This window comes from Pteropus medius, unplaced genomic scaffold (genome assembly GCF_902729225.1).
Source record: "Pteropus medius unplaced genomic scaffold, Ma_sr-lr_union100, whole genome shotgun sequence".
NCBI classification, from domain to species: Eukaryota; Metazoa; Chordata; class Mammalia; order Chiroptera; family Pteropodidae; genus Pteropus; species Pteropus medius.
The window spans coordinates 6,907,041-6,934,427 of NW_024342474.1; the positions used below are offsets into that span (position 1 = coordinate 6,907,041).

General features: G+C 34.5%; 1 protein-coding gene across 2 annotated transcripts in view; it reads left to right on the forward strand.

Moving 5' to 3' along the window:
• Positions 1-27,387, forward strand: part of MSRB3 (methionine sulfoxide reductase B3) — a 137,831-nt gene that overhangs the window by 35,896 nt on the left and 74,548 nt on the right. For both annotated transcript variants that reach the window (XM_039865919.1, XM_039865921.1), the window contains 2 exons: positions 11,242-11,350; positions 12,978-13,055. In XM_039865919.1, coding sequence (XP_039721853.1) covers positions 11,242-11,350; positions 12,978-13,055 — 187 coding nt within the window. The remainder of the gene's footprint in view (positions 1-11,241; positions 11,351-12,977; positions 13,056-27,387) is intronic.

The following is a 27,387-nucleotide window of genomic DNA, read 5'->3' on the forward strand; positions in this document are numbered from 1 at the left end:
TTTAATGAAGGAATGAGGCAATATTAGTGAGTTCACAAAGACTCACTAATATTGAGGCTAGAGATTTGATGAATTTTCATTATCAGTCTTTTCTAGTTTATAGTTTTATCCTAAACATTTTATTTAGAGACTGAATTTCTCACGGCTGCTTTTGCTAGATCCATTTTAATTTAAAATGCTTTAAAATAGATTTTACTGAGACGCAATGGCAAATCATCTAATTACGTTTTGTACCTTTGCATTTAAAATTAGCTGTTTATTTAAAAATTTTAAATCTCCATTTTATTTATTTTAATTACCTATTTTTCTATTTTTTTTATGTTTAGTATATTTGTACTTGTATTAGCCATACCCAAAATTCATGTTATAAAAAATATATCGTGAAATGACAAAGATATCAGTGATTTAGGTGATTTGTAAGAGCTGTACGTTTATAGAATTTAAATTTACTGAATAACTACTATGATAAGCATTTCTTCCAACACTAGATATATTTATCATTTTCAGCCACATAAGTGCAAATGATAAATAGAATGCTAATTTAAATCATTAAATTATTTGAATTTGAAGCAAGCAAAGAAAATCGAAAATTCTAAAGCACAGATTTTAAGATTTTGTTTTGTTACAGAAATGCATGTTAGCTCACAGAATGATACAGCTTTTCATATTTCATTTGATTAATATTTTAATATTTCTAGTGCAAATTTTAGATAACATCACAAGTTTCAGAGCTTGCCATTATTGGTGTTGAAGAAGAAACAGATTAGAAGCTTAATCTGTATTTACTAGTTTATTTCTACCACCAACTTGCTTTTCTGATCCCAAGAATATGTTTTGTAACTTTTTCTCCTATTTTTATCTGTAAACAGAGAATGATATGACATTGTTCTCAAATCTTTCAGAATTAGATATTACCCTCAGGTGTTAACATTATCTGACATTACCCAGAAATTTATTCTGTGAAACTTTAATCTCAGGCTATAAGCAAGAGTAACTAGAAAAATAAAAAAAGAGGGGATGGGACATCAAGTATGTCTGGGAAAGGTGATGGGTTTTATCAGCCAAAATCTTTTTTTAATACAAGAAAATCCTTAGTTGTTGCAAAGTGAGCTCTAGAAAGGCAGACTTTTTTCTTTTTCTTTTTTTTTTTTTGCGGGGGAGGGCGTCTATTTAGGTCACTACTGCATTTCAGCAACTAGAATTGTGTCTGTCACATAATAGGTGTTCAATAAATATTTGCTTTATGAATGGGTGTGAATAAATAGCATCATCTTATGTATCAAAATAGTGCCACATTATAAATAATGTGATCTCTGTTTTTAAGAAATGTACATTCTGGTGAGAAAGATGGCCACTTTGGATTCAAGTTCTATTATCTATCAAATGAAGGAAGTTATGTATATGATGGTTTTATGATTCTGTATAAACACTTTCTCCTTTGCTTTACTATGGAGGGAGGGAATAGAAGTGAGAAGTATTGTGTTTTATTCTGCCCAGAGTGGCAGACTGGCTTCATGGAGTAGGATTTGGAGCAATGACAGTTCTTCTGAAGGATATTGAAGGAATGCACAGATGTAATTAGCAGGAGGTGGTAAGGTGGAGGATGGCGGTATGGGGGTGGAATTGGAATGTAAGTACACATAGGTTAGTTAAAGATGGGCATGTTAAAGCATGACAAAGTATGGGTCCAAGAGAGAAATGTAATGAATGAATAAATTAGAAGAGGAACACTGCAAACAAGAGAACCTAGCTCTCATGTAAGCATGTCAAGTAACTTCTTTGGGCCTTGGTTTCCTCGGAAAACCAAGTCGGATTTGGACTAGAAGTTCATCATTTTCTAAATTATAATCTGATATTTACTAATATCCTAAAAAACGGATCCCATCATCAAACTGAGAAACTGCGTATTGTCATATTTTATAAATTCTAAGATGCACTGTTTTATGTTTTGTCATCTTGGTAATCAGGATCATCTTTAAAAAATCATTGTGATAAGAAAGTATTGTGTCATGGTTTGGCAACATTTTTTTTTTACTTCATAAAATAATAGTGTGTCAAAATACCACATTTTTAATAATGCACATCAGCATAAGAAAGTCTCTGGAAAGGTCTTCATTAAGAAACCCATGTAACCTAGACTTTCCTAATCTGGTTTGAAGATGGAAATTCCTCCCCCTCAAGAAGAACAACCCATTAGCATTTTTTTTTTTGGAGGCAGTATACATTTTGGGGAACGCTGGATTAGGTAATTTTATAGTCTTAAATCCAGAGATTTAATGAAATATTAGTCGTAATAAAAGATTTGAATGTGAAACTCTAGAGAGGTAATAAAAGATTCAGAGTAGCAACAGAGGAAAAAATTTAATCCATCATCATTTGTTCTTTTTTCATTTTACTGATTTATTAAGCAAATACCATTGTTGTGGGTTTTAAACTAAATTCTACGAAACAGCACCAAAGACATCACTTAGAGCAGTGGTCCTCAACCTTTTTGACACCAGAGACTGGTGCTCCTATGAAAATCTAATACTTGATGTTTTGAGGTGGAGCTGAGGCGGTGATGCTAGCGCTGGGGAGCGGCTGCAAATACAGATGAAGCTTCGCTGGCTTTTGGCTGCTCACCTCCTGCTGTGTAGACCGGTTCCTAACAGGCCAGGGACCAGTACTGGTCAGTGGCCCTGGGGGGTTGGGGAAGAAAACTTAAATAGCAATAATTAAAATGGAGAGTAGAATAAATATTTAAATACAACATATACTTATTTAATGCTTACTCTTGTCCAGGCACAAAGTGCTGAGAATACAAAAATAATTGAAATATAAATGTGCACTTTCCCTCAAGGAGATATTGAGTAATTCAAGAGAATCCTTACATGTTTTCTTTAGTTTTCTGGGTGATAGAGAAAATTGTAAAATTTTTGACTTTTTTCCCCCCTCCAATTCACCAGGTTTTTCGTATAGACTCAAATTGAGCTGTCTGTCCATTGAGTAGCAATTTAAGTAGGCTTGTTTTCTGCTCATTGTCTTTGATTAATTTAGATTTTAAATTTGATTTGGGCAACAATGTAATTTTTTTTTTAGAAATTTACAAAGCTGAGCTCTTAGACAATATAAATTTTATTTTCTTTCTAATGAAGACTTAAAGTTACATTTAAATAAAATTGTGCATAGTAATCTAAGAGAGGGCTCCTTTCCTTCCTTTCTGTGGGTGGTTACCTCTCATCTCCCTTGAAGTCTGTGCTCCCAAGGGAGTATGGCAGAGAAAGCTATTTTTTGCAAGCCTTTTTGATTGCATGTGAAGTGTAGAATGGAAATGAGCCTGTCTGTTTTTAATTTTTTTTTCTGTATGGGCTATGATGTCCTAGTGAAGATCTATACTGGAAAAAAAAATTAAAAACAGGGATCTCCAACTTTGTCAGACGTTTCACGTGCAATTAGAAAGACTTGAAGTTAAATGTCTTTCTCTTCCACTACTGTCATTTGATAATGGAAGTGCCTTTAGAATATAAATTCTCTTTTTACTCATATGCTTTGCAAGAAAGAAAATGCTTTTTTGGATCAAGACATGTTTTAAATATTTTCCTAAACTCTAGGCTTTATGGTCTACATTAATATAAAAATCATTGCTTTTGGTATTGACATTATATTTTTAAGAGTTGATACATACTCTTTAGTTCTTTTTGATACTTAAAAGAATGCTGATAAAATGACTACTACACATGAATTCAAAAATTAAAAATTGCTAACACACAAGTAAAAGAAATGTAAAATGTGGTTTCCATCTTACATTCAGGTGGATGTTTCATCAGTATGAACGTAGTAGCAAACCTCCCCACTGTCTCCTCTCAAGAAAAGCATGCAGCCTCAGAAATGGAACTTACTATTAAAGGCTGGAATTTTAAGTCATTGATAGGCTTTAGATGTGGGAAATACATTGACTCCCATCAACTTACAGTGAGAAAACGTTTGTACATTTACTCCTTAATTTTAAAACTACTTTAGTTATCAACTCCCCTATTTCTCCTCTTTCAAATCTGAATCTACATTTTATCTGGTTTTTGCCTCGTTAAGTTCACTGATACCATGTATGTGAAAGACTCTTTGCAGTTTTTTCATCAGGACAGGATACTTACCGCCTTGACATTGTGCACATTTGACCACACTACATGTTTCTGCTTGTCTAGATGGAGTTCTCTTCCCTATTTGAACTTCCTCCGGCCCTCTGACCCTGTAGGTTCTGTTTCTACAGATTATGTGAGTTTTCCATATCTCAATTATAACCGGACTGAGTCAGTCTAAATGGGAAAAGTTTAAGAGTGTTAATGTCTTCTTTGTTAACTCTCTATACACAAAACTGTGCATATATTTTTACTATAAGACACATTGATTGCTTTTCTTACTTTTCCTGTTGAAAGATGTACTCTCCTAGAGTGGTAACCTGGATTCATTTTTTAACTTTCTAGTGCTCATCACAGTTCTTGATTCACTGTAGATGTTTAATAAATAGTCGTGGAAAGTACAAATTAATATTAGGCTCAATAGTTTATATCTTCCAAGAATTTATAATCTGGGAAAATAAAGCAGAAACAACCAAAGACATTTGAGAATAATTGCAAAATACTATATTAGCCTATGTAAATAGTACTTTACAGAGTAAATACACTGGTACTAAGAGTATACAGATGAAAGGAGTGAACATAGTGATGAATTTATCAGGGTATATTTATTTGGAAGAAAAACTTGCTTGAAAATATTTTCTCAGCCTATCTATTCAAATCTTCAGTATGAAAACCAGAAGACCAATTTTATCATTCAACTATGCGCCACAAGACATAAGGTCTTGTTTAATGCAAGAAGTTTAAGATGGTAGGTCGCCTTGGCATGCTTGTAGTGCTCAGTGTTGTTAGTTAGAACTCCATGCATGCATCACTAGAATATAACGCGAACTGATCAGTAGAACTGTTTTATGTGAAGAAATAGAAAAACAGCAAAAAGGCATGAAATGCTTTCATTACTATGACAAATAAAGTTACGATTATTCTAACACATAGAAAAGAAAAATCTTTACCGTAGAAACAAACAATTGTCTGCGTTTTGACTCCTCAGACCAAGGGTTTTATTTTCTTTGTGTTATATTTAGGACTTGGAGGACAGATGAAATTAAACTGAACTTAAACGTGAAAATTAAGAATGTTTTTTAAAAAATGGAAACTAAGTCGAGTTACTGATCTTTAGTTATGCATGTTCCCTCCCATCACCTACCAGATTACTTTGAAGGGGAGAGTTACTGAAGTGGTTCAGAAGGGTAAAAGCATTGTTTGGCTAAAGGTTTTTGCTCTCAAGGACCATCAAAAATTCATCACAAATAAATGTCTCTTGAGTGTCTTCTTACATGTGACTCCAGGTTGGGAATGAAGATCTAGAGTCTGAAAGGTTTGATGTCAGCCACATGGGATAGTTAGCAGAGGCTGACCTCTGGTTCTGTATTCAAAATTCAGCTGGACAGATACTCTCTGAGACCCGTTTTGGGTACAGCATTTTGCTGAAAGAATATTCACTGAGATTTCTTTTAGAAGTAAAAGCGGTAATGCCAGACACTGTCTGTACTAAGATATGTAATTGCAAATTTTCTGGTTTCAAAGCATATTCCTTGCATATTTAAATTGTTGCTTATCTGCTCCATTTATATTCAGGTTTTAGCACTTGTATTGCAGTTACCTGTCTCTGCCACTGGAATATAAAATTCATAACGTATTCATCTCTTGCCTTGGCCATTTCCTCTGTGTATTCAGAAAGCGTTTCCTTCAGATTATCAGTACAGCCAACTTCCTTTCTTCCTTCATCCAGGCTTTGCTCACCTGTCACCTTCCCAGTGAGACCTACCTTGACCACTCTATTTAAAGTTACAGCTTTTACTTATAGCACTGCCAATCCTCTTTGTTCTGCTCAGTTTTGCTTTTGTCCATCCTGTATACTTATTACCTTCTAAGAGGCTATGTTATTTACTTATTTTCATTGTGTTATGGGAACTCCATGAAAGAAAGATCTTAATTTTGTTCACCAGAATATCCTAAACACTTAGAATAATACTAGCATAAGGTAGGTAATAAATAATTACTGAATAAATGAGTGAGTGAATGAGTATATTTTACTTAGCACAGTGCCTGGATCAATAGTCTTCAAAGTAAGCCCTGCAACCCTAGTTTCATGGAAATCACAGTACTGAAGCAAAAGTGTCATGACATCTTAGATGGCATGTTAAATCTCAGGAATGTTTCTCTTATATAGGTCTACTTTAAGAGAAGAAATCAGAAGAATTGGTTATGCTTCTACAAGCATGGAGCTCTTCTTCTCTGTGCTTTGCATTTTTTCCCCTAAAAGCCTTTATTGAATTATTGGCATGCAAAACAAACAAACATGAAAAAAGATGGTTCATGGAGTATTTTTACATTCTAGTCTAAAAAATAGACTAGATATGGCTTTATAAGTGACCACTTCTTTGGAAATTCCTAACACTACTAAATCTGAAATAAAAATTTGTTCAGATTTCCAATTTGACAGATTAATAACCAACTGAAAATTGAAATTTATTTGTGAAAATTAAAGTATACCATTTTAAAATATAGTAGCAAGATATTTCAACATGAATGTTACAGTTTTAACCCAGTTAACTCAAAGCAAAACAAGATAGTCTTATTATCTCTTATTATCTTGGGAAAATATTTAATAGTTTAGTTTATTTCTGATCCTAGAAGCAAAATTAAAGTTATGGGATCTTTAAGTTTTGTTTTGATTTTTTTTCACACTGAAATATAAGATTTATGACTTAAAAGTGCTCTAAGATTTAGGTAACAGATCTGATTTACTTCTTAACAGGAAGTTAAAAAGCCTTTCAACGTTTTATAGACTTTGTGAGAATCTTGTTTGAACCTTGTCACTGACCCTGTGCTGAAGGAATGAACACAGGGAAAACAGACATTAACTAATAGACAAGTGTATTTATTTCTTCTGGGTGTGCTTTAGAGATTATAACTTTTCACTCTTATTGTTAGTGATAGTTTTTAAGCTGAAAGTTGTCATATAATTAATTAAAGATTTGAAAGTTACATCATATTTTTTTCCTCAGTAAATATAATGACCATGGGCTTTGTAGTCAGACAGCCCTAGCTTTGAGTCCATATATCTATTTGCTATTTGTCCCTAGTGTATTATGTTATAACCTCTCCGAGCCTCAGTTTCTGTATCTGTAAAATGGGCATGACATCTACCTCTTAGAATTATTGATAGCCTTAAACGTGGTTATGTAATAGTGTCTTGAAATGTGCCTGGCACAGAGTAGGCACTAAATTTTAGTCTCCTCCTTTCAATTTCTATTTTAATCATTTTAAAAGATAACTTGTGAGGAAAATACTCTTCTCAGGGAATTATTCTAGAAAGTAATTACCAGTAAAATATTTCAGCACACTCAAATACCTGACCTTTTAAAATACAGTTTTAACTTCAGAATTTACTGTAATCAGAATGATAACGTGATGTTGCATTTATTCAGACAATGTTTACTAAGCGATAATTGATGTGATCCTTACAGCAGATCTGCGCAGGTGGCAATACAAAGCCAGAGAGACTGACTTGCCTGAAGTCACATGAGTGGGGAGCAAGCAGAGCCAGAACATGAACTCTTACTCTAAGTTTATTACTGCTTAGAGCAAGAGCTTCCCATTGCAGCTTCAAGACAATACTGGCTTTGAGGCAACAACATGGAACAAGCCTCAATATAAAAAGGGACTTTGGGCATATTTCAGTAAATACCCTTGGGTTGGGTTCAAGATCTATACCACAGTTACTCTATAGGGAATGGTGTTATGGTCAGATACCAAAGTGGCAGTATTGCCCCCTCAAATATACTTTGTGTTCATGTGTATGCACACACACTCATTTCTGCCTTCAAAGTACTCTATTAAACGTTTAAATAAAGGGAAAAATCTTTCCGTAACATACTTCTAAGCCAATTTAGAGGTCATTGAACAGATGTTATATAATAGTAATGTTAAATTACCCTGTGTAATAAGAAAATTACAGTACCTAAGTGAAGATAGTAAAGGGAAACCATCCAAAGAATTCTAGAATTTCAAAATGAAATAATTTCTTCAAAATTAACAGTGGCACCATATGACTTTAGAAAAGTGAGTCTGATAGGAAGAAGGGAAGTCAGAGACAAAAGTGAAGCCTTTCTATGTTTATATATGCCGACGTTTGGTTATAATGTTAAATAGCTAATAGTATAGCTTTCAATTGTCCAGGAAGTATATTATTGTTAAACTATGTGGCAAGAAATTTATTAATATCCAACTTCTCATTGAATTGTTTAATATTAAATCACAATAGTTGTTTCTAGTCTACATACACTTCCTTTTGCTATTAGGTACACTTTAAAAGCCTAATTATTTTGAGAACATAGTATGACCAAGGAATAAAAATGTACAAAGTTGACAACTTAAATAAGCACTAGTATTTCTTAAAGAACAAACCTCACTTACAGTTAGGAAACAATATTTATATTTAAGGTTGAAAAGCCAGGATGTAGGAAAATTTTGCTAATTTGGAAGATGACCTTTAAGTGCACCAAAACCAAATAATTTGTAGGCTATGACATAGGGCACATTCCTACAAAATTTGTGTGAATACTGCTTTAGTGGTTCTTGAAAGACAAACAAAGAAAGCTGGAATGAAATCTCCATCCCCCTCTCAAATAAGATGGAGACTAACAAGAGAGTACAGCAGCACTCTTTCAAAGCTTGCCATTAAAACGAGGTCTCTGTAGCACAGTTAATGAGATGGTTCATAGTGGAAAATAATCTGTTTTTAAGAATGTTTAGATCAAAAGTAATTTCTAATCTATGAAATAAAGTCTCTTCAATACCCTTCATTCACCAGTAAAGCTTTTATGTTTGTATTATTTACTTCAATCAGATGTTTTCAATTTTACCTTTTCTCCTTATACAAATACTTGACATGATTCGTCAATACTGACCAACAGTTTTATTCTTTTTCTTCAGAAAAGAGAGATTTTTGAGAGAGGGAGAAAGAAAAAGAGAGAAACATCTTTGCCTAAACGATTTGCAAGCATCTGTGCTTTAAGCTACTTTTTATGAACACTCCTTAGTAAATGACTCAAGGTAAAAAAGCAGAAAAGCATCCAATGTTAGGAAATTGCAATCCAATACCATGTAATTTAAACCTGCAGTTGCTTCTCTTGTACTAAATGACATACAGATGGGTAGCTTAGTTCTCTCAACTTTGGGAACACAATTGGTCTTTTTGTATGAATGAACATATATTAACAAAAATATTTTGGACAGAATTGTTTAATTCTAATTGTATAGATTTTAATTACCCATGCCATTGGAAAGAATAATTTTAACCAAGATATTCTGTTGTGCTAAATTTGCAATTAATGATTTTTTGGAACAAAATCAACAAAGATGCAACAAATAAATAAAAACATAACTTTTAAGAAGTCTATAGTGAATTGAACAGAAACACCTATTCGTAGTCAGTGGGTTATTTAAGAAAGAGCGTTCTGCATTCAAGCTGTGGAGAGGCTTGTTCTGACAGGACAAACTTTTCTCAGGAAAACATTTCTACCGCTTGGAAAATATTAACAGTGTAAGACGTAGGTATTCGGATGAAGCCTAGTGTAATATGGAATCCAGTGAGATGAGAGACCAACGTGCCATTAGTGATAGGCCAGCTCTTCATATGGATCTTTCCAGGCCAGAGCAGACCCAACAAGCTTTGTGTAAAGTCAGGAGAGGCGCTATTTCACAGGCCAACTTGAAGGTGCACCTTTCTGTTTGCCTCTGGTTTGCTCTTTTCCTGCCTCCATATTTTCTTCTAGAAAATCAACCACTCTATCTTGGTGGCCCTGATTCTGGAAGCTGATATCCTCCATCAATCCCACCAGTAGGGTAACTGGTTAATTTTTCTCTTGGTTTAATTTCGGTTATCTCACATACTATGACATTAGGTGTCTTAAAGTGAAAGAAGTAGAAACCATTTCTATTCCTAAATCATATTCAAAATAAGTTGAGATTAATATTCAGGACACTAAGCAAGCTTTCTTTTAGTAATTTCAAAACACGATAAGAAATTTTAGCAGGTAACGGCCATCTGCAAGCCTCTTTTCCACTGTGATGGATGGTAAAGAAAAGCGATTTTATTGCCGCAAGTAAGGGTTGCTTTGTCCTGGAGTTATATTTCTTTTCACTCATTTGTGCAGGTAAAATAAAATACTATATATAAACAGGTGTTGTCTGAACATTTTACTGCAGTCTGTATAGGTTGAAATAAAAGCTGCCATTGTTATTAGAATCACATTAAAATTATTTCACCATTCAAATACACTTAATCAGTGAAGTGTTCCTAGATATATTTTGCAACAAGAAAATGTAGGTCTCTAAATAAAATCACATTCACTTTTCCTCTTTTCTTTGTCTTTCCCCCTCCCTATTTTTCTCACCCCTTCTTTGGAACTTCTTGAATCTGCATTAGTGTAAATGCTTTCTCCTGGAGTCTATTAAAAGTTTCTTGCTGCCTGTTTAACAGGGTATGATACAGTCTTTAAAGAGATATTTGTTTTTAAGACCTCTACAGAACTTAGTGAGGTACCTGACAAAATCACAGAGAACAAAAATTTTTAGTTGTGGAAAAATACATCTTTAGGGTTTTTTTTGTTTGTTTGTTTTTTTTAAATAGAATGGTCTTTAAATCACCCAGAATAGAAATTGAATGATGAAGGTTTGAAGCTATTCTACTAAGTTGCAAAATTATTGAATGGAGAATTATTGTTTAACGTAATATGCCCATCATCTTATACATACAGTGTAAATGCTTATAGAGTTATACTTTTTAAATTCATTTAAAAAAAAATTTCAAGGTATTGGAAGACATAAAGGATGTACTAATACTACCATCTCGTGATTGTCCAGTGAGTTTTTACTGCCACATGCTAGCAGTTTTTGGCTGCAGCACATTGTCAGTGCTCCAATGGAATCACCTGAATCTTAAGAATCATTTTTAAGACTAAGAGAAATTATCAGCTGCAGTTCAGGTAAGTTTGTGCGTTAGGAGCTGATCTGGTCATAGACAAATGACTGCAGAAGCTGTGCTATGGCGGCCAGCCAAAGCAATTATTTAGGATTCAAGCTAAAAAGCCTCCTTCTCCCATATCCTTTCTCTTTCCAGGGTCATGTAGGGATAAAAAGAACTGTAAGGTGGTCTTTTCCCAGCAGGAACTGAGGAAGCGGCTAACACCCCTGCAGTACCATGTCACTCAGGAGAAAGGGACCGAAAGGTAAGGTGAGCTGCAAGAAAAAGTCATTAAGCAAGAGCTAGTGTTCTTCATCCTGCCCCGCCTTCCAGTTCTCTTCCTTGCCATTTAATTTAAAGAATTCTGCACTTATTTGCTAAAGTCTACAAATTAGTATCCTTGAAAAGGTTTGAAAATGGTATTGTTTAGGTTAAGACCAAGTTTTATTTATTCTTTCCCCCATTTAATGAACACTCTATCCTATGTACAGTCACAAGGCTTTTATTAAGGGCCTGTTTTTAGTTTACTACAAAATGTGTGGAAGTAATAGCGATTTAGGTACATTTTTTGGGAAGACATCACAGTAAGCAAAACCATGAGGGACATGGCACTGTGCCAGGATGCTGAAATTTTGAAGGTGGCCATTGTAAGTATAGACGTTTTGGCTGCAAAAAGAAGGTAGCATAATTTAGTTCCTTTCTACCCCACTCCAATTTCTTTTTGAAGCACATGTGGAGAAAGTATTTATTGGCTCATTTGTGGTTGGAATGTCAAAAATTTTCAATAACTGCCCTCACATGGCTTTGGTCCTTGGAAGTTCGCCCTAAGTCCTGAAAAAAGAGTTTGTTCACTTCCAAGACTCTTTTTAGTGAATAAAGTCTCTCTCAGCTGATTCCAGCTTAAAGGTAGCTTGCCAAGGTCCAACCATTTTGTTGTCTAATTTATACCATGGAGCTTGGCATAAGGCCGGAACTTACCTCTGATCCAAATTTATTAATGATGTAACTTCTTGTTTTCATTCATGAACTGAAAGCTCTTTACCACACATGGGGTTCTTGTTAATAGGCAACACTCTCTTCCTGTCACAGTGGATACTATTTACTGGATTTACCAAGTGTTGAATCTCTCTGGACAAAGTCCACCTTCACTACACAATGAGTTAGCAGTGGACTTCAGCCTCGCAGCCCAGGAGGACTTCTACCCGTCCTGTTGTGTATATGACCAGCAAAATGATTTACTGCATGCAAACAACTAGAGATTAGGTCATTCTTAAAAATTCTGTTTATAAAAAAATTGGACCTCATAAAGAGGGTGAAAGGATAATAAAAACAAGCTGCAGAGCACATAGACTTTTTGTTGGGCTAGCACAGCTGATTCGTATTAGCTGAATGACCTCCTAGCCTTTAAGATTGTTAACTTAGAAAAATATTCCCTTAAAGCTGCAATATTCCTTTTCAAACCAAAAAATAAGACTCCTTCCACTTGAAGTCTTTGGATCCTTCTGCATTTTCTAGTATACACTCTTGGATCCTTCTGCATTTACTGTAGAGTAGCAGAAATCTTATGTAATATTTTTTCTATGAATCTGAACTACAGACTTTTTTTTTTAAAAATAGGAAAAAATTTTTCTAAGCATTACGCAACTACATGGCCTTTTTTTTTTTTTTTTTTTTAAACCCATACTGGTTTGGAGTAGTTATATGCACATTTTATTATATAGATTTGAAATATATTAGCAATGTTCAGATTTCCATATGTTTGGTCTGTTCTCGTTATAGGAGAAAAAGCCCTTGAAAGATTTATTAGAGAAATATATTTTAAGTAAATATGTTCTGTAAGAAATAATGCTAACTTTATTCAGTTTTTTAGTCCTCTGTTTATTGTTTATCAGTGCCTTCGAAGGAGAATATACACATCACAAAGATCCTGGAATATATAAATGTGTCGTCTGTGGAACTCCATTGTTCAAGTAAGTATGCTAAAAACCTATGGGTATGGACGTATCACAGATGGCAACAAACTATTTATTGCTTGTTCATATTAGAATCTTTACATTATCAAATTTTGTTATTTCTGTTCCCATCCTCCCCACCATCCCCCCTAAAAAAAAACCCAAACGTGATTATTGACTTTTATTATAAATTACCAGTTTGATAGACTGGCTGATTTTGCACTCTTTGTATTTTTAAAATACCCAACACTAACTTTGGTTCGCTGCTTAGCAGAGCTATGAAAGATGTTTTGATGAACAGAAAAATGTTTATATATTTATTAATTTTTTATCAGTAATTGATGGACCTTAATTAATTTTTTGGACCATAATGAAAGTTCTTCATGTGCATCCTTCAGATTGAATAATATCCAAGATGATTATACTTCTGCATGAAGGACAATACCTGTATTTAAAGTAACATGGGAATTATAACAGATGCTTGTACATATGTAGCAACTTACATATGAGTTTTTGCATTGATCCAAAATCTTTATTTTAGAGATTTCAGTAGTTTACTATAAAACAGGCAGTACATAGGCTTTTTACTAAAATAGTTAATTCAGACATTATACTCTGGAGATTATGGATCTCTTTAAGAAAGGAAAATCTTTACCGAAATTTTATTTATCTAGCTGGAGAAAATCCTAGAAGCCCTGTACTTCCCATAGGGATGCTGATTTTGGGGGGGAAAAAAAGACAGAAACCTTAACTGAGAGTAAATGTCATTTATTTAAAACAGAATTACAATTTTCTTAGGGGAAATGAGCAAACAAGAATCTAATACGTGTAGCATGTAAAACATACTTAATATCGCTCCATAAATATTTCCCTTTTAAAACACTAGCATTTACAAATTTTTCAGAAATAATAGGAAACAATAGTTTCCTTGAAAAAAAGGTTTTAAAGTTTTAAACCGTTCTTAACTTCTATAAACCTTATCGTGCATTGATAATATTGGTTGAGAATCCGTTCTGATTTCTTATGCATTTATTCTTCATGTTAAAAAACCAGTTCTTCAAATTGTCACCCATTTCCTCTCAGAAAACACACATCCTTATATTTCAACACCTTTAACTTGTGTCATAATAGTTGATATAACACTTAAGATAGTTGCTGAGCCATGTTAAACTTGTTAATATCCCAAATGGTAAAAATTGGCCACATCCCCTTTGCTTTTTGTTTAAGGTTCTCCACCTCTTTCTCTATCATGTGATTCAGTAAAGTAATAGATCTAAAGAAAACTGTTTTAAATAAGAAACAGAACCACTGTAAATGAAGGATTTAACCCATGCAAGATTTTGAGTCACAAAAATTAAAAGCAAGACCTTTATTTAAACATAGGTACTGGGGGGTGGAGTCAGGGAGTTTTACATTTGATGTGATATTGCCTCTATTTCATTTAGCATTCTGGTAAGGAAAGCATTTATTTTCTAAGTTTTTAAGGAATATGGTTTTATGTTGTTATTCTTTTAAAAAAATTGTGTGCTTCTCCTTACTTGCTTTCCTGTCAACTTTAGGGGGAAAAATATCCATGCTTTAGCTGCCATTGTAGGCAATGATAGTTCATTGATAGGTGCCATTGTCTTCATACTGGAGAACTTGTACCCTGGGTGTCCACAAATCTTTCCAGGGGCCACAGGGCATGAACAGTTTTGAGGGAGTCAATTTTCTGGTCCTCAAGTTCTATAAATACACTTTTCTCAAACTGATATGTCTGAGAGAGTCTGTGGTTGGCCACTTCTTTCTTCTTATCTACCATAGTCATCTTTCTCTCACTTCACAAAAAATGTCATATCTTTTACCCATCTTAATCTTTTTTATTTTTACTTTTTTAAAAATTGAGCTTCACTTTTTAAAAATTTTTATTTTTAATTCTTTAATGTCACTACATATTTGACCCCTTTTACCCCATCTACCTCCCTCCTCCCCTCTCCCCTCCTACCGTCTAGTAACGACTAGTCTCTGTCCATGTCCATGAGTCTCTGTTTGTTTGTACTGTTTGTTTGTTGCTTTTAGGTTTATATCCAGTCCCAAATCTTACTATGATATTGTCCCAGGGTAGAATCTCTAAGGCATCAAGCAAAAGAACAGCATTACTTCTGAAGGAGAGACTCATGAAAGCAAGGCCAAAAAAATATTGAAAAATATTGAATTGGTAAAAAAATGTTGAAATAGTATTTTATCTTGGCAAGGCTCAGTCTGCCTTCCTGCTGTTTCCTTATTTATCTCTCCATCTGTTGTTTGTCTATCCATTTTCTCCCAGTCTACTTAAGTGAGACAGTTGTCATGAGAACATGTATCAACCTATTTACATATTTATTCCTATTGAAAAAAATGGAAGTCTTCTTTTTGGGGGGGGCCAGAATAAGTCTGATTTGGTTGATAGATATGACAGATAGGACTGCCTTTTCAAATTAGGTTTTATGGTGGATTTCTCTGTTCATTAAATGATCTAAATATATAGCTCTAAGGTTTTGAAAAAATATTTTTGAGCATATAATCTATATATAAAACACAAGCAAATTCATCTTTTTCAATTATTTAAAATTTTGATAGGAAATTTTAGCTGTTACTTTAAAACATATGAGGAAGTATGTAGCAGTCAGCAACCAATTTGGATAGAGAAACCGCACAGTAATTTGAACAGGAAGGTTTAATATAAAGAATTGTTGCCTATTCCAGAGGATTGCAGTAATGAGAGCTTGTCTGGTAAGAGGTAAATAGAAATGATAAAGAATACAGAAATAGTAAATATAAGAAGTAATCATGACCCCTAGGGCTGAGATACAGCCCGAAGAGAAGTTTCCCCTGCAACTCCCTGCCTCCCCGCTTCCTTTCCCTGGGACTGAAATCCAGACCTTGTTGAAGATGGCATGGCCGTGGCTTACTAAATTGCAGAGAAGTCACTGTGGTGTCATGATAATGCAACTTTCTAGAAATCCGCCTTCTGGAATTTGCTGGAGATCCACCCTCTGGAGTGCTGGGAAAAACAATTTACAGGAAAGTGTCTCACCAGAGCACTTCCCTGCAAAACTACCCGAGGGTAATGCCAGGGGAAGCTGCTGGCTGCCAGGTGCTGCCGAGTCCTGTGTGCTGAAGGCAGACCTAGCACCAGAGAAGCTGCTTGTGCTGTTAAGAAGAGCTGGGCCCTGGGGAAGCTGCTTTTGCTGCAGGAGCCTGTCACCAGAGAAGTAGTATGCACTATTAAGTCTAGATGCTAGAGAAGCTGCTTGCAGTAGGAGCGAGGTTCTGGAGAAGCTGTGTACACTGAAGGAGCTGGGTGTGAGAGAAACCATTCATACTGTAGCAGCTTGGCATTGGAGAAGCTGCCCACATTGCAGGGGCCTGGAAGTAGAGCAGCTACATGTGCTGCAAGAGCCGGATGCTAGAGAAGCCACAAGCTCTGCAGGAGCTTGGTGAGCAAGCATACTAAAACCAGGAAGGAATAACCTTTTTCTTTTGCAATCTTTCTCTTGTGCCTTCTGCTGACAAAGAAAAAAATATTTAAAGGTCCCACCTCCATTTTATCAGAACAGGCAGGAAAGGTGGGTGCAGAGGTGAGAATAAATTGATAACTGGCACAGAATCTATATTTTTTTTTCAAAATTCTTTTAGGGGTTCATGAGCAAAAGTTTGAAAACCACTCACTAATCTAGTGAATCAATGGCATCACTATCAGATACCTTTTGGAGATAGCTGGTTTCATACTTTGAACACAAATTATAGGAAACAGTTGTATGTGTGGGTGAGTATGAGAAAGCATGTGAAGTTTTGTTAGAGGGCAGGGAGTGAAGGAAGAAAGTTAAACATAAAAGACTAAATAGCCAGATGATATGAGAAATAACAGCGGGAGGGAAACAAGAAAATAAAAAGAAAGAAGTGCTGAATTTGAAAATGCCTAATCATTAGCGGTATGAAAAGGTTATTTTCTCAACTGCCATTTCTGTTATCTTAGTCACACTCAGTGTGTGTGTGTCTATGCATGCATTTACATATTTGTATAATCCTCTTCATTACTTGACTGATATATGTATACATATATAATACTTCCTTACAAAAAAGGCCATTCAATTATTATTTCATTTTCATACTTCACCCTAAATACATCCCTTCTCAACAATATACTGCTTTCTTACTGCTCACCAAGTACAAGAACCTTATTCAGAGACTGCTTATAAACCAAATGTGTAATTTATTCCATGGTTACATTTTCTTCACATTCACAAATTCTGGTAAGCTAGTTTATTTCTCATATAGTACTACTGACTTTCAGTTAGTAAATTAACTGACAGAAGTTAGCATGTTCTCTGGTTATTTGAACTTCTAAAATTTCATAAAAAGAATTTATTGCATATCAGATAAACCAGAGAAGGCACTGGTGAAATAATTTAATTCAGGAAGTATATTTGACCATTTATATTTAGCTTTGACTGACACTTTGCCATGTGTTGTGAAACGAATAAATCTTAGAACTGTTTTCTCCTTAAGGGACTTATAGTTTTGTTGGCACAATAAGAAAAACACAACAAACAGTTATAAAATATGAAACGATAATGTCAACATCTATCCGAATATGCCTGTTTGAAATGCTTTCCTTGTAATAGGAAGGTATATGACGGCATCAAAGTAGGGCCAGTTTTCACAGAGGACATGAGACCACGCTTTACCAGGCAGAGAAGGGTTTGGTTTTTGCTAGGTAGGGGATGCCTGATAGAGAATGCCATATGGGAAGAGGAATTAGAGATAGAATCAAAGTGGATTTTTCAAGGAAATAGGAATCTGGTCTAGTAGGAGTGGAGAGGTGAGTTATGTTGGGAGTAATGGGTGGTCTGGCTGGAGGGTAAAAGGGGACCCATTAAAGAAGCCCTTGGATATCAGAGAAGACATTTCAATTCCTACTTGAAATCCTTTAAGCCCTGGTATCTTTTCCTCCAGAAAGTCCTGTCTGAGCTTTCCAGGGTAAACTTTGGTGTCCCTCATTTCTGCTCCCATAGCACCTTGTATGCACTTCCAGAAGTATACTTCGACTTTGTTTTGTAATTATCTGACCACTAGTAAGTGAATTCTACAATAGCAAGGTCATGGCTTAGTCATATTTATATCTCTTGTCCCTGGCATGCTATAATCACTAAATATTTGTTTGTTGATGAGATGCATGTCTGAACATTCTCAGATTGTGGGGAAATTTTGAATAAGATAATAGCATAAAGAAAATGGGAAGTAAGCTATAACAGTGTGCAAGAGTGATTTCTGGGGGGTGAAAAAAAGAAGGAAATAGGAAGGTAACTGCCTCATTGGGAATTTTTGTTGTTGTTGTTAGCTGATAACCCTCAATATTATCCATGCGTAATCAGCTCCTAATAACTTTGTTTAAAACTTTGGAGAATCATATAGAATAGTTTTTGTTCTGTATACACTTAATTATCAGGCCTGGCCCTGAACTAATCATTTTATATAGGTTCATTAATGATGATGATGATGATGATGATGATAATGATGATGATGATAATAGTAAAAAAATCAAGAGCTAAAACATATAGTGCTTACCAGATGTCAGGCATGGTTCTAAGTACTTTATATATGTTTTCTTTTAATCTTCACAACAACACATTTTATAGATAAAGAAACAGAAGGGGTAAGTACCTTGTGAAGATCACACAGCCGGTATACAAATAGATCTAGAATAGTAACACTGAAACCTTTAGAAAAGACGAAAGCTGAAGAATCTTAGAAAAGCAAACTTTTAATATTTTCTTTGGTAACTCTAGTCTGGTTATTTTTCTCAGAACAATTGGAGCAAATGGAACATACACACCGCCCTCAATTCCTTGAAAAATCTGTATTTCTCATAGTACTTAACGTTGAAAATTGAAGACCATTTTAATCTAGGGAGGGCGGAACCAAAATGAACAGATCCATCACGGCAGATCATCAAGAAAGACTCAGCTTCAGGCTGGTTGTTATCCTTAGGGACGTCCCTTGGAATCCTGGCAGGAAGAAGCTGCCAATGTTAAGCAAGCCATAAGGCCTCTCAACTTCTCTGAGAGCTAGGACAGTGGCCAGATTCACGGGCGGGATTCTTGTTACTGAAACTAGAACATATTTTATTTCTGCTTATCGACTCCCTGTTACATATTTTCAGGTAGCTGTATTCCAAATTTTCACTACTTTTTTTTTGAAAAAGGTATGTGAGAAGATTGAGGTCAACCAACATGAGCTGTCTTGAGTATCTTTCTTTCTGTTTTAAAATTTTGTTGTATCTTCATTTCCTTCAATCAGAATACTCATAGGCTAAAAGCAATGATAAAAACAATTGAATATTAGCCCAGATATGTGACCCCAGATTCGTCACCTATAAAATGGGGGAAAATAAGACCAAACAAAGGTGTGAGAACTAAATGCAGAACAATTTCAATATATGGTAAGTATTCTACAAATGTTAAATTCAAGTGGCCTGACCAAGTTTTAGGAACATATCATACCATCACAACAGCTTAAGAAATTCCTTATAATGTGAGAAAGTGCAGGCTTTATTAGAGAGAGTCTGTCTGAGAATAGTATATATTAGTGTGATGAGTCACTGCTCCAGCTGTGTTGCTACATTTCAAATGGAACTGTGCTGCAAAACTATTCACACATGCTACATTTCACATGAGCCTCCTGTGCAATTTTATTCTAGGCTACTAGAAAATTTAAGTCGTTTTTCAACTCTTTAAGAACATAAGCCCTTTCACTGAAGAAATTCCAGTTCAATGCCACACACAATTTACTAAACTACACTATTTCATGTACGCTACTCCATTTACTACTAAAGGAGACTGTCAGCATAATCTTTTCCCCTTCTGATATTGTGTGTGTGTGTGTGTGTGTGTGTGTGTGTGTGTGTGTGTGTGTCTGTGTCTGTGTCTGTGTCTGTGTGTGTCTGTCTGTCAGCAATGAGGAGGGAATGTAAAAGCAGGGAGGGGGAAGGAAGAGGAGAGTAGGGAGAGAGGGTTTTCCATTCTTACTCTATTCAAATTCCATTTTCTCAACCCTTTAAATGCTCTCCATATGATATGTACTCATAAACCATTCCAGTCACTATGGAATTCTACTAGGGAGAGTAACTTGAACTTAATTTCAAGCTTTCTTTTTATGGAACTCTAGCTGGAAATTGCTCATAATTCCAGCAAATGTTTCTTAACCTTTAACAAAATGCATTTAACTTGAATTTAAAGGATTTGAATTGCCCTTCACCTCATTCTAAATTCTTTAAAAAAGTTTTCCAGTGCAATGAAACCACTCTGAAATGAACTAGATTTCTGAGTAGTGGCTTAAACTTTTGTTATATCTAAATAACTCGTATATTTTTTTGAAGAGAATGTAAAATTGGCTTCTCTCATCCCATCGACCCTTCCTGTCTTGTCTCTACATAGACTGATTTACAGGAAAAATATCTGTTAACAAGAGAGTTATTTTGTTGTATTTATTTCATCTGAAAGCTCAGGGTAAGACCATAGCTAGATGGAAAGAAAAGTACTTCCTGGAGTTACTATTGACAAAGATAGGGAGCCAAAATCATTGTTAGTGCCAGGCTCATTAAAGCAGGAAAAAAGAAAAAGCATAAATAGCATAAAAGTGTAGGATAAAATAAAGAACAGCTATATTTTGAGAAATTAGAAAACCATGGCAAGGCATGATTCAAAGTTTAACAATATGTGAAGATTGTTATAACTGCATTTTTCTATTTAAAAGTTATACACACACACACATAGTAAAATTAAAGCGACACCTATATAAAATCCCTGGATACCTGAAAGTGTGTGCATGAGTGTGTGTATATGAATGTGTTTTGGGGGAAGAAAAGTGAGGGAAGGACGGTCTTAACCTTATATTACCTAAATTACAATCTTAGTTCTTTAGTTAATTTTCCAGGTGTACACAGAAATAGTTTAGATTTTCCTTAGTGAATTAAAATGGATAGTTAGAATAAATTGGAAAACATAATAGGCAAAAATTTTATCTATAATTCATGTAAATTTATCTTTTTATGTAATCAGAAAATTTATGAATCAGAAAATTCATGAATGTTTATTCCAGTTCACAGACTTTGAAATTATTTAAAGATAGCTTATAAAAACTAATGTACAAATTTTAGCAAGTACTTCTGAGGCAATCCACAAAAAGCTACTCTTTTTGTAAATGAATAATTCTTTTTTCAAAACATGGTCACCGATTCAAAAAGGATTGCATAAATACTCATTCAGAATCATGTCTTCGGTGTGACCCATCACATAACATTATTAAAGAAAAGTGCAGAAGCCATCTAGGGTACCAAGTGGAAACATAGTGTTGTAATGTGTCAGCATAGACTTGCTGCATAACTATAAGCAAGTTACTTAAACATTCCATCTCATTTTCCTCATCTGTAAAAGGTGAGAATAACATCAACTCATTCTAACTCATAGCACTACTGTGTCAAATGAAATCATTATACATGCATGCTCTAAAAGATATGTAAGTAAAAAGTAAGGTTTGTAAAAGCTGTGCAGCTCCAAATAAATTTACATGGTAAAATATAAACAGCATGCAAATCTACTAAAGTTCTCAAAATTAAGTCAATATAGTTTGCTTTTGATTTCTTACCACACGTTTTATAATGTATTGTTTGACCCAGTGATCCATTTCATCTAAAATATTTTCAGTTTCTGTTGAACAATTAAAAATAAATTGAGTCTGGATTCTAAATTCCCCAAATAATGTGATTTAAATGAGTAACTGAGAGTTTGAATACATTAGTTATTTACAAGTCTCTCCCTAACAAATCTATAAATTTCTTGAGAGAATAGGTCATGACTTAAGATTTTTGTAATCTTCATCTTTATTCAGTACAGGGGCATAGGAATTTGCATTCTTTGGTACTTAACTATTTGTTAAATAAATTTTTAATTCCAGTTAGTCAAAAATAACAGCAGAGTTAAGTACCAGGTTGACACTAGAATAGTCAAAGTATAATAGATACTTGGTTATGGACTCCCTTAATTATTATCCTCTACTATACTTCTCAAAGTGTTTTCTGTAGACCACTCATGGAACTTACTTTAAGTGGAAGCTTATTTCAACAATAGCATAGTTTGCAACTGCAAAGCTACACCTATCCCAACTAAGGGAGAGAAGAAAAAAATGTCTATACAAGAAAATAGTGAAAAGAGCAAAAGAAACCGTTAACAAAACAAAATAAGGTAACCAACCGAATAGGAGAAGACATTTGCAAATGATAAACTCCATTAAGGGGCTAATATCCAAATATTTATAAAGAACTCATACAACTCAGCAACAAAAACAAGCAATCTGATTACAAAATGGGAAGAAGACTTTTCTCAAAAGACATACAGACGGCCAACAGATACATGAAAAGATGCTCAACATCCCTAGTTATAAGGGAAATGCAAATCAAAAACCACAATGAGATACCACCTCACACCTGTTAGAATGGCTGTTATCAGTAAGACAAGATATAACACGTTGGAGAGCATGTAGAGAAAAGGGAACCTTCTTCGTTCACTGCCGGTGGGAATGTAAATTGGTGTAGACACTATAGAAAACAGTATGGAAATTTCTCAAAAAAATTAAGAATAGAGCTATCATATGATCCAGCAATTCTACTGGGTATCTACCTGAAATATTGAAAACACTTATTCATAAAGATAAATGTACCCCTATGTTCACTGGAGCATTATTCACAATAGCCAAGACATGGAAACCACCTAAATGTCCTTCGATGGATGATTTGAACAATATCATAAAATTCAGTGTTGGTCAAGAACTGGAAAATTAGCATTATATAATACTGCTGGGTAGAGTGCGAATTGGTAGTAACTTCCTGGACAACAATTTGATAAGTATGTAAAAAGTCTTAGAATTTTGCATGCCTTTGATCTAGCAAATACACTTTCAGGAATTTATGCTAAAAATCATGTTTATACATAAAGAGAGAGCTACAAGAATGTTTTTAATCATTCTTTTTATGATAGCAAAAAATAATTCAAATATCCACAATAGGTATCTAGCTAACAGAACTATCTAGTTAAAATATATATGGCATTTCAAATAATAGTGCAAAAAAATATTTAATGATCTGGAAAGAAATTTAGAAGTTTACAAAACAATAATTACATATGTCCTCATATTGTAAAATACACATCTATAAATGTATAAACAAAACAGTTTAGAAGGTTATGTACCAAATTTTAACAGTAGTTAAGTAGTTATATCTGGGTTGTTGGATTGTAGGTGATTTTTTTCCTTTTTTTTTTTTCTTATCCTTTTATTTTTTTAAACACAAACACGTACTTTTTGGATAATAAGAAAAATATTTAACATTATTATTAATTACCTTTACTCACTGTGTTACACACATTGAACAATTTATTTTAAAAACTGTCTTTCTATCCCAAATTTATCTTTTCAGTGATAATATGAAAGAATGAAATGGAATGGAATTCCAAATTTATTTGCAAGAGCCCAAATTCATCTTATACATTTATTAATCTACTCACATCCCAAATAGGTACTTTACCCACTGCCTTTCTTCTCTCCTAAGTTGTTCTTTTTTTTTCTCTTTTATCCTTAAGTGTCTGGTAGTGGTGATGATAACCTTAGGAAGGGCAGCCACTGGGAGCATAGACTTAGCTCAAACCTTCTATTTACCTACCTTCTCTTGGTCTCCACTTCAAGCATCATTTAAAATTTTCTCTCTCCTCATGACTATCTTTCATCTTCCTATGATCCTCACAAGGTTGTATTCCCAGACACCAGGAAGTAATTGATGAAGAATGGGACACCAAGTTGGGAATATTTGTATTTATATCCAAACAGACATATTTTAGTAAGCTGTTATCATATTCAAAGGAAGGATTAAAAAAACATTGAGGATTTACCATGTACCAGGCATTATTCTAAGCACTTTAAAGAAAAGTATGTCCTTTATTCTTAATAACAAATGAAAAATCAAAGCTCACAAAGGGTATATAATTTACGCAAAGTAACACTGGCAGTAAGAGATGGAGCCAGGACACAAATTCAGGTCTGTCTGGCCCAAAAGGTATCAGTCCTTAGTTCCTGTATTATGCCTGCCTATATTCCAGCTGGCTATTCTTTTTGCTGAGTAATTCACCATCTGGTAGCTATCACATTCTGGTGTTAATTGGTGCTAATTTTCTGATGATGGCCAAGTGACTATATTTGGATTTTAAAGTAGAGAAAGGTATGATTAAGATATGAGACGTGAGGTTAAAGTCATAACTTTCCTCACTTAACTGGGTGACTTGAATAAGCTACTTAACCTCTGTGAGCCTTAGTTTCCTCATTTGTAAGATAATACCTCTGTCACAAGAACTTTAGAGAGGTTTAAGTAAATAATGTTGAAATGTTTTGTAAGTGGAAAAAACACTGTAGCTGTGAAGCGTTGATACTAAAACATTATAAAGATTGGTAGAAATTGGAGCTTTCAGAACCAAAATTCATTAGAGAAGGGGAGGCATGCCATTTAGAACAGAGAACAGAAGGTCAGTTAGGTAAGTAATGCTTTAAAATTCTGTGAAGTTTTGTCTGTCTGCTGGGTGATTCACATTCTAGTGGTTATTGCAGGTTGGTGTGGAGGGTAATGAGTAGTAATTGCTGCAGGAATAGGAAGGAGAGTGATTTTGCCTGTCCAGCATAAAAGCAGATCTAGAGAAACCCTGGAGATAATTGATAGTCTTCTCTTACAGATTGGCCAGAGTATATCCAGAGTGCTCTGTGGTTCAGTATAAGATTCTCCCTTTAACAGGCTTATAGACAAAATGACTATTTTCAGAGAAGAGCAACTAGGAGACTGAAAACTGTCACTTGAAGAGTTGGTGGAAGAGAACTGAAAATGCTTAGCTCAGAGGGAGGAGAAAAGTCTTGGAGCTTTATGGCCTCCTTCAGCACTTTGCAAACCAAGCTGGTCATAAGGCTCACAAATTCTAAGCCTCTCCCTGCAGAAGTCTGTTTAGCAAGATTGTGGTGGAGTCCAGAATCTTTTTTTTAAAAAAGTTCTTCCCTAATTCTTATGTTTGGTTATCATGAGTCTAGATGAAGCTGAAGGAAGATTTTGCCTTAGAGTGATGTCTGTAGCCATGTAAGGGAGAGAACAAAACACTACAGACAATAGACAGAGGTAAAAATATTTGTCAGCTATCTGAATGTGGGAAAAAGATTGGTGAACAAGCTGTGACTAATGATTAAATTTATTTTTAAAATCTGGCTTGGGAGGAAGGATGATGATTTCAGTTTTGGAAGCCTGATAGATTTCAGGTTTTAACCTAAAATTTTAGGTATGTCAGTATTCCCCAGTGTGTTACATTGAATATTGGTTTTTATCAGAATACTACGCCTACGTAATACTAGTTTCATGACACGTTAACATGTGTTGCTTGAAAATAAAGAGAGTTCTGTGGACTAGTAAAACATAGGATTGCTTATTGGAAAACAGTTAAAATAAGTCAGTGGTTTCTTTATCATAAATATCAAGGTGTGCCCAATTCACTAATATTCACTGTTAAGTTCTAGGAGTAGAATGTTATATGTAGCAGTTTTTGAAAAACGTTGACCATAAAATCTTTTCTTAATTGAGGAACATAATGTGAGGCTAATGTTACTGATAACACACACTGAGAAGTCCTAAAGTAGACAAGGAACATATATAAGACCTATATTAGTATAATGGCTAAAGTTAAGATGTTTAGATATCACAGAAGGGATGAACTAGACTATGAAATGCTGCAGAGATTCAGAAGAATAAAAAACAGTCATTGGGTTTGGCAATGTTAGAGAACAATTTCGCTGGAAGTAGTAGTGAAGGTTTCAGGATACAATCTCATGTTTTCAAACCACAAGCTGAAATAGAGATAATGTGGTGAAATATCAGAAATTGAAATAATCCCAGAGAACAGTCATCATAGTTAAGTCATTATAGTTAGATAGGGGTGGTGAGGCCAACCCGTTATAACTGGAGGGATAGCAAACTCAAGAGAAAATTTGATTTATTTTTTGATAAATTGAAGAAAAATGTAAACTGGGATATATTTAAAGTATTAGAGATGAGGGAAACGGATTTAAAGAACAGGTAGAATAAACTCTAGAGAAGAAGATGAACTTTTCTCTTGAGAGATAGGTAAAAGACTTTTTTAGATTAGTAATTGTCCATATATAAGATGAGTTTTTAATATTCAATTTTTTGGATTAACTAGGTTCTTTGCTTATGTGTGTGAAGGTATACGTGTTAAGTGGGCTTGCCATGGAGTAGGAATTTAACACATGGCAGCTCTTAGTAGTGTTGCTGCTGTTTCCGCTATTTGAGCATTTTACTGCGTCGTACCCAGTGGGTAGACAAAGGAATGAGAGTCAATTAAAGTCAAACTAAGTAATGATGTTCAGTTTATCATTCCTATATTTCATGATCATGGATTAGCTGGCTGTAACCCACAATCCCTTCTTCTGTTTATAGTTTATCTTGACCTTGCATTGTACTTGGAACAAACTTACACTTTTGTTCATTTGTGTCTTGCTTTGTTTTCCAGTGGTCATTCTAGTTGCAATATTTCTGCTCTAAGGAAAGTTGGTTTTATAGTGCTGGAGATTTTCACATTTTACTTCTATGTACTTACTTCAATATATAGTGTTAATGGCAGTTGCATGACTCATAGTCTACATAAGCATAAATTAACTTCAGTACTTCTGTGGCGTGCCCTCGTTGGGATTGCTTTGGAAGACCACCCAGAAAGTAGAATTTATACAGACTGCAAAGACCCATTCAATTTAAGAAACTGAGCAGCACTGATCAAATTATACCTGCATCTTTCGGGATGAACCAGCTACCCATTCATTCTTGATTGAGGTTCAAAGTGTTGATCTTAAACTATAAAAGATCTTAAACTGTAAAGGGCTGAATCATGGCTACTTCAAAGAAGACCTCTTCCTTCAAATAGAGTGCTTTGTACATAGTGAGCACTCCGTAAATGCTCACGACTATGACTTGAAAGTTCAGATCTAGTGACATTCTTTTCATGCTTTCCAGATTTGAAGGAAGCCTTCTTGATATTGAATCTTTGTCTTTCATATTATTTTTGCTTGGGAGTTTAATAGAGTGTAAATGTACTGACCACACCAAACATCTTTTTAGTGATGAATCTTTTCAGGTAATTTGCTTTCCCACTCTGAGTAATTCATGGAACCTTATCATTTGATTTATGTGGCCAGGAACGATAGCTATAAAATCAAATGTTTTTAATAAGTTCACCAAGAA